Consider the following 10,000-nt stretch of genomic DNA (forward strand, 5'->3'; position numbering starts at 1 on the left):
ATGATTATGATAATGATGATAGTGTTACTAATAAGAGCAATGCTGATAATGATCATAACAATAGTAATGATACTGATTAGAAATGATAATAAACAATAATGACAACAATAAAATTATAACAAGAACAATAATAATAACAGCAATAAAAATGATAAAGAAAAATCATCATGAAAATGATGATGATAATAATGATTACGATATTAATGATGATATGACTATTAACAATGCTGATAAAAATAATAAAATAGTGGTGATGATAATAATGATGATAGAATGATAATGATAACAATAACTCTGATGATGATAATGATAATAGCAATAATAACAATAATGATAATAGCAATAACAACAACAACAACAACAAAACAATAATAATAGCAATAATAATGATAATGATAATAGCAATAATAATGATAATGATAATAGCAATAATAATGATAATAATAATAATAATGGTAGTAATAAAATTATAATGATGGTAAGATGACGGTAATGATGATGATGATAGCAATGATAATGATAATGATTATTTAAACAGTAATGATAGAAACAAACGAATAATAATGATATATCAATGATATCAATATCAATGATAACAGTAATTATGATCGTATATAATAGTAATTACAATAATGATAAAAATGATGTCAATGATGATAAGGATAATGATGACGATGATGACCCTAATGATACCAATAGAAAGTAATAATAATGATGGTGATGATGATAATTATGAGAATGAAGAAGATAAAAATTATAATGTAAATGATGGTAAAAACGTTAATGATAATATCATGATAATGGTGATAATAACAATAATAATAATGTTGATGATGATAATAACGATGATAATGATAATGTTGACGATGATGACCCTAATGATATCAATAGAAAGTAATAATAATGGTGGTGATGATGATAATTATGAGAATGAAGAAGATAATAATGTTGATGATGATAATAACGATGATAATGATAATGTTGACAATGATGATGATAACGATAATGATAAAAATAATGATAATGTTAACAATGGTAATGATGATGATAACAATAATGATAATGTTAACAATGATAATGATAAAAAAATATGAGAATTATTGTTATCAATAGGACAATAATGTTACGAATTATGATAAGAATGATGATGATAATAACAATAATGAGGGATATAATAATAACAATGATCGGGATGAGGATGGTATGGTGATAGTAGTTGTAGTGGTAATGTTAATGATTATAACAATAATTATTAATAATGATGAATATTATGACAAATTCATTATAATGATAATAGTAATAATATTGAGAATAATGATAATAATGTTGAAAGCAATAACAATCATAATGATGACAATGATTATAAAGATAATAATAACAATAGTATAAATGATAATGATTATAACAATAATGATAATGATGATAGTAATGATAACAATGATTATGAAATAAAGATAGTAATGACTATGATAATGATAATAAAATGATAATAATATCTGATTATGAAAATAGTAATATCAATGGTAGAAGGAGAGAAAAATCAAAGGCATAACAATAAAAAAATAAAAAATAAAATGCAAGAACCGCTCTCTTTATAAATAAGCAATTTCTCTCATAATACCCTTCATATAATCATAATCAAAAATGATATTACTTCTTACCATGATTATTGATCGCCGTAAACAATCACGAGGAAGAAATGTTATCAATAATAACCCACGCTGGCATAACACGTGAGAGTTCCCACCACAATCGTCACGTGTTGGACATGACTAGGCGTCGTTGCGAGACGAGTGAGTGATGGGATGAGGCGCGGGGGGGGGGGGGAGAGTAGCCGTAGGGGAGGTGAGTCACCCCGCCAGAGATAGTCAGGGTGTAAGTCAGCGCCCAAAATCTACGCTGAAAGAGAGGGAAAGAGGAGAGGGAGAGAGAGAGAAGGAGAGAGAGAGAAGGAGAGGGAAGGAGAGGGAGGGAGAGAGGGAGACAGAGAGGGAGAGAGAGAGGGGGGGGGCAGAGAGGGAGAGGAAGAGAGGGAAGGAGGGAGGGAGATAGAGAGAGAGAGATAGAGAGAGAGAGAGAGAGAGAGAGAGAGAGAGAGAGAGAGAGAGAGAGAGAGAGAGAGAGAGAGAGAGAGAGAGAGAGAGAGGGAAGGAGAGGGAGGGAGAGAGAGAGAGAGAGAGAGAGAGAGAGGGGGGGAGGCAGAGAGACAGAGAGAGAGAGAGAGAGAGAAAAGAAAGAGAGAGAGAGAAACATAGATAGATAGATAGATAGATAGATAGAGAGAGAGAGAGAGAGAGAGAGAGAGAGAGAGAGAGAGAGAGAGAGAGAGAGAGAGAGAGAGAGAGAAACATATATATATATATATATATATATATATATATATATAGAGAGAGAGAGAGAGAGAGAGAGAGAGAGAGAGAGAGAGAGAGAGAGAGAGAGAGAGAGAGAGAGAGAGAGAGAGAGACATAGATAGATAGAGAGATAGAGATATAAAGACAAAGACAGAGACAGAAGGGTTGGGGGGGAGGGGGGAAGGGGGGAGCGGACGCTGAGATATGACAGCCACCCACACCAAGGTACAAATTCATTGTTCGCAGATCTGGTTCTACGAAAACTTCAGCCTCGCAGCCATATGTGGACGAGCGTTGGGTTCATTAGATCAGGATATTAAGATAGATGGTTTGGATATGTTCATTGGGTGGTGCAGTTGATTATCATTGCATTGGTCGTACGTTAGTTGCATATAGGTTGAGGTAATTTTGTTGCAAGGAGTTCCATTGAACCCCCGTGTTGATATTGCCAGCCATTATGACGTATGGCATCCGTACCCACCGCTTCAAGACATGAATGTACGTTTATTCATAGATAGTTACGCTACATCATGACAGGATCCGACCTAAGGGGTGAGTGTGAGAACCTTTTAGGGCATATGTAATATAGGTGGAGTAATAAGAATGATTACAAAAACAGCAGCTATTGCAGGTGAAATAGAAATTGTATTCATGCTTATGCACTAATCAATAGCGTTTGTATAACTCATTATTATTATGATGATGGTGATAATGACAGAAGTAATTGTTATTATTTTGGTGATGATGTTGATCATCATCAGCATCGACAACAATTACAGTGAAAATCTCACCAATGAAAATGTTAATAATGACGATAAAGGTAATTATCAAAATAACCTTTGTTTTAGTAAAAATCAAAGTCAATAATGATAGCTATAACATTGATAATAGCAATAATGATAATGACAATAATGTTGATGACAATAACTTTAGTTATGAAAAAGTAAATAATGAGGATAATTATAACAATATATCATTAATAAATCACACAAGAATGAGAAGGATAACGACAATGATAACAGAAACAAAACAATAACAGCAATTGCAACAACAACAGCAAGAGTGGTAATGACAATATCATTAGCAACGAAAATGGAAATGATAAAGATAATGGTAGTAATGTAAAAAATTTGATCATGGTGATAATAGTGAGTGATGATAATGATAATGGTAATGATAATGATGAAATAACAGTAATGGTGATAATAAGGATAATGATATGACATCTTCATTAAGGATAATATGATATGATTAATGATAGTAATAATGATATTAGTAATGAAGTTGATTATAATGTAGATAATAGAGATTAAAGAGTAATTGTAAAAGTAACAATGATATTAATGATAACAAAGATAATGATACTGATAATGATGATGATAATAATGATGATAATAATGATGACGAAAATTATTATTAACATTGTCATTATTTTTATCATTGATGATAAAAATAATGACAATGTTAATAATAACTGTAATAATGCTAATAATAATAATGCAAATAATGATAATGCTAATAATAATGATAATGATAACAACAGTAACAATAATGATAATGATAACATCAGTAACAATAATGATAATGATAACAACAATAATCATAATAATAATGATTATGATAATGATAACAATGATACTGATGATGATGATAATTAAGGATGATAGTGATTAAAGTGGTAAAAATTATAATGAATATTTCTATGCTACTAAGGATAACCATATCAATAATAATGATAATGACGGTGATGATAGTAACACAAAAAAATAATCATGATGATAACAATGATAATAATAATAATAATGATAATACTATCACTGATAATAGTAACAATAGTAGTTATGATAAAGATGATAATGACGGTGATGATAGTAACACAAAAATGATGATAATTATGATAATTACAATAATGATAATAAAGATAATAATAATAGTATCACTGATAATAGTAACAATGGTAGTTATGATGAATATGATAATGCCGATAATAATAATGTGATAATGATTGTATTATTATTTTTGATGATATTGATAAGGATATTGATTATTATGATAATGCTGATAACAAAAATGTAATGACAATATTGATAATACCATTATCATAACAATGATAATAATGAAAACCATATTAGCAATAACAACACTGAACAACTAATAACTAATAACAATGATAATAACAATGATAACTAATAACAATGATAATTATTATGATGATTATACTAGTACCGTTGTTAATGTTAATGCTGATGCTGATATCAACAATGATAATAATGATATTGATTATGATTTTGATTATAATAATAGTAAGGACAATGATAATGATGATAACAATAATGATAATGATGATGATGAAAAGTGTAACAATCATAATGATAATGATAATAGTAATGATAAGGACAATAAGAATGATGATAATAATGATAATGATTTTGATGAAAAGAGTAACAATTATAATGATAATGATAATAATGATAGTAATAATAATAATAATAATAATAATAATAATAATAATAATAATGATAGTAATAATGATAATGATAATAATAATAGTAACAATGATTATGATAATGATAATGATAATTCTGATGACGATGATTATGATAATAATTATGATGGTAATGATGAAAATAATAGTGATAATCATAAGAATAATGATAGTATAATAATGATAATAACAATGATATTAATGATAAGAAAAGCAATAATGATGATTAAAAGGATAGTAATGACAATATTGATACTAATGATGACATGATAATGTTAATAATGATTATAATGATGGTAATGAGGATATTGATGATAATAATGATATTGATAATAACAATGCCAATAATGATAATGATGATACTGATAATGATGATAATAACAATATTGATAACATTGATAACACTGACAATTAAAATAATGACAATGATTACAATAATGATAATGATAAACTTATGAAAGTAATGATGATGATGCTAGACATAAAAATGATCATATGAATGGTGATCATAATGATGATAATGATGATAACAACAATGATATTAACAATAATGATAATGATGACGACGATAATAATAATAATGATATTAATAATAATGATGATAATAATGATAATAATAATAATAATAATAATAATAATAATAATAATAATAATAATAATAATGATAATGATAATAATAATAATAATAATAATAATAATTATGATAATAATGATAATAACTCTTACGATGAAACATTGATAACGACAACTACAAATATTGATAATAATACAAAGATGGTGATTTTTAGAAGAAGAAGAAGAAGAAGAAGAAGAAAAAAAAAGAAACGTGCGCACAAAAGACGCGCATGTAACTCTGAAAGCCATTACATTTGTTTCGCGGAAATTGAACGATGAAATCCTGTAAAGGGAAGGCACATTGAACAAGTTTCAAGCTGGAAATGCTTCCTGAAATTCTTTGCTCTGATATCCGATGAAATTATAATTTCCGGTTTTGATTTGTTTTCCATTGCTTATGGACGTTTCTAACACATAAACAGTCAATTTGCTCGTAGCCTATTTTAATCTGACTAAGATCTTTCTCCATCGTGACACTAGGATTGCACTCGCACTAGCGTTAGATTCGAGATAAAAGTGAGAACGTTTAAAACTCTGCATTGTTTACATTAATTCTTTTTTTTTCGTCTCTCTTCCAAATTTATAACCAGCGTGATATTGATATATTGTTGAGCTATCTATTTTATTTCAAAGCTAATAATGATAATTAAATAATCATACCGAGAACAGGAACGAGAATGATTATGAAAATTGTGTGTACAAATAAAGCAAAAAATATTACTACTACTTATCATAATGTTAAAAGGATGATAATCACAACTATGATATGATTATCAAATAATCATTAGTATGATTATATCAATAGTAATAATTTTATTAAAGATGGCATTAATGATAATGATAAAGATGATGATGAAAATGACGATGATATGATGACAACGATGATGATGATAATGACGATGATGATGATGATAATAATAACGATGATGATGATGATGATAATGATGATGATGATACGATGACGACGATGATGATGAAAATAATGATATATGATGACGATGATGATGATAATGACGATGATGATGATATGATGACGACGATGATGATGAAAATGATAATAACGATGATGATGATAATGATGATGATGACATGATGACGACGATGATGATAACGATGATGATAATAACGATGATGATGAGGATAATGATGATGATGACATGATGACGACGACAATGATGATGATAAAGAGGATGATGATATCATGACTACGATGATGATGAGGAGGAGGAGGATGAATATATTGATGACGAAGATGAAGATGACATTATGACAATGATGATAGTGATCATGACGATGATGACAGTCATGATGATGATTAAGGACGATGGTGATGATGATTTTGAGCACACAGCCCGCTTCACGATAGCCCACCATTCATTGCAATAGATAGAACACTTTGCTTTAAGGTTTGATTAAAAAATGGCTACCACACCAAACAGGTATCCCCGTCCCATCCTGACAGTTCCAGGTTCGTGACTCGTACCTCCCTCCGTCTGCTCATTCGTGCACATTGCTCTTCCTGTCACATTATCGCCTCAACGACTATAATAATAATAATAATAATAATTAATTATAATAATAATAATAATAATTAATAATAATAATAATAATAATAATAATAATAATAATAATAATAATAATAATTAATAATAATTAATAATAATAATAACAATAATTAATTATAATAACAATAATAATAATAATAATAATAATAATGATAATAATAATAATAAGTATCGTCATCAGTTTCCGGCATCACCGCCTCATATATCGCCTCAAAGACTCTTTGTATTTATCCATACAAATTAAATATCAGTATATGTAGAATATATTATCATTATCCTCTGTGGCCATGCGCATGATGCTCCATGACAGAATAGATTGGTTTCCAAACTCCACTGATTCCTAAATTCTGAAAGTAGCTTCGCTGTAGAGGACAGATAATAGTTATGATCAGGATAATGATGAAAGCGGTAATGATGGTGCCAGTAATGCTAATAATGATCAGAATGATAGCAGTGGTCATAACGATGATTATAATTGAAATGATAATGGTATCAATAACGGTAATGACCGTAATAATGATGAAGATAATAATGCTTTGATAATGATAATTGAGTGACAACAAAGTGGTAATAATAATGATACGAATAACAAAAATAAAAATTATAACACTAATGATAATGACAATGATTACAATGATAACAATGATAAACAAAAATTGTGGCAATAAAGATAATGATGATAATGATTATTATGGTGATTTATATCATCATCATCACTACCATAGTGATAATAGGACTAATGATGATAATAATTATAATATCAATTGTATACTCAAAGGAATTATTATAATTACACTAATTAGCATTGTGGCTATTATCATTATCATGTCATTGTCATGATGATCATAATGATATAGTAATGATGATAATAATAACGATAATTCACAACGCGATCAGTGTTTTCTCATGAAATACCATTCATGAAATCCCAACAACTGAGCTGAATAAGAAAACATATGATATAGTCACCCGCATTACATAATCTTATTTCTTATTTCGTCTGAGTGAGAGATGCAATTTGCGATGATGAATTGGATTTCTTTGAATATATTGTTTTTATGCTCTGGCCACTGTTCTGCCCAAGCCTATTTCCTTGCGCAGTTTTAAGTTTCCAGCAGAAATATTTGGATCGAAGTATTGACTAAGAGGAGGTTAACAATAGAGAAGGTGACAGTGTAGGTGAGTTTGCGTGTGTGTTAAGGGGGGAGGGGGGGGGTGGATGTGTGTGTGTGTGTGTGCCTGTGTGCCTGTGTGTGTCTGTGTGTATGTGTGTGTGTGTGAATGTGTGTGTGCCTGCTCTTTATCCCATTATTGTATGTATGTGTATGTTTGTGTGTGGTTTTCTTCTGTGTTCACATCCACATCAGAAGAAAATCAATGTGGATATGGTATGTTTCACCAGATTATGAAGGCTATTTAGGTATAATTGTATATCACTCATAAAAACATTTTGTGTTATCTGTGTTTCAACTTCACTATCAGCTGGGTAATTACATTATTGAATCCTGTTTTGATTAATAATCGTTTGCCGAATCCAACTACATTCTCGTTCTATCAATTTTCTTATTCATTATCATCTTATATTCGGGAAGGAAAGATTGCAAACTTATTGCATTCACCTGATCTGAAATTCTGGTGTTGCATCATTCCATTGTTGAAGAGAATCGTGGTCTCTTCTTCCGTGAGCAGATTTTCCTTTTAATCATAATTTACGAAGGATTTAGTAGTAGTTTACTATAAATCAGATAGCAAATATGGAGAGGTTCGACATAAAACAGAAAAATATCATGTATATTTTATTACAAGAAATAGAAACTTTCTGAAGCATACAGTACAAAAAAGTTTATCACAGACTTGAATGTACAGCACATATTAACAAAGACTACATTAAAATCTTTGGTATTGGTTTATGAAGCTTTGGAGAGATCGCATACGCTTTCTAAATGTCAACAAAATGGATAAACAAGAGAATCATAATAATGATCATTATCACCATGACAGATTTAACAGTACCCTTTAAGGGAGATATGGAATGTTGATTTTGCTTTTTAAAGCAAGGCGTCGTTTTGGATGACTTTCGTATATGACTAGAGGCGTGGAAAACTCTTTCTCAATTCCATGTGTTTAACATTGTCATCCACGTGTAAAACACAAAAATGTACAAAATATATATATATATGTATGTATATATATTTACACTCGATAAGTCAAGGAATGTTGGCGAAGACGGGAAAGCCCCTTTGGCGTGGGATGACAGGAGCCTCACACCGCCGTGTGGGGCGAGCACGGCAGGGAGTGAGCAGGTCGTAGACATGGCCGGCATAACCGTCTCATGGCAGGCTGCAATTTGCTTCTCTCTTCTTTGTCTAGGATGATCAGGTGGGTCATGGGCGTGGGGGGAGGGGAGTTCCGGCCGATGAGGGAACCGAGCATCTTCGTGACAGAAATCTTTCGAAGTTTGGGCGACCCTCCGTTTTGGTTGTTGCTCCCGTTGCGCTGAGCTTTGACCTCCTTCAGGAAATTGTCTAGGACTTCTGCGACGGGAGTGCAGCTCTCCGCCGTAGATACTTCGGAGAAGCGAGCGGCGTGTGTGAGTGCGAGTGACCTAGCTTCTACCTCCTCGACTTCCCGGAGGTGGCCGAGGTCACTTTTGTTTCCCAGCATCAATACGCACGCCGAAGATCTTCGTTTTGTTAGCTCCTGTGGAAGAGAGAAAGATATTTCTTAGTAAACATTACAAAACGCAGTACATAGAAAGTTTAAGGCAAAAATCTAAATAACCTCATCTAGTTGCTTTCTTAGTGAATGTAAGTAAACTAAGAACCTTATATAACCCAGACAGGCATAACCAAGTATATATATATATATATATATATATATATATATATATATATATATATATATATATAGAGAGAGAGAGAGAGAGAGAGAGAGAGAGAGAGAGAGAGAGAGAGAGAGAGAGAGAGAGAGAGAGAGAAAGAGAG

At 30.8% G+C, this 10,000-nt stretch overlaps 1 protein-coding gene across 1 annotated transcript in view; it reads right to left on the reverse strand.

The window, feature by feature from the left end:
• Window positions 1–8,799: 8,799 nt before the first annotated feature.
• Window positions 8,800–10,000, reverse strand: part of LOC122260360 (ras-related and estrogen-regulated growth inhibitor-like protein A) — a 2,136-nt gene continuing 935 nt past the window's right edge. Inside the window, exon 3 of the mRNA XM_043027597.2 lies at window positions 8,800–9,716. Coding sequence (XP_042883531.1) covers window positions 9,279–9,716 — 438 coding nt within the window. The 3' untranslated portion in view covers window positions 8,800–9,278. The remainder of the gene's footprint in view (window positions 9,717–10,000) is intronic.

The sequence above is a fragment of the Penaeus japonicus genome, unplaced genomic scaffold, assembly GCF_977035675.1.
Source record: "Penaeus japonicus unplaced genomic scaffold, GWHDUDI00000001_assembly GWHDUDI00000023, whole genome shotgun sequence".
In the NCBI taxonomy this organism is placed as follows: Eukaryota; Metazoa; Arthropoda; class Malacostraca; order Decapoda; family Penaeidae; genus Penaeus; species Penaeus japonicus.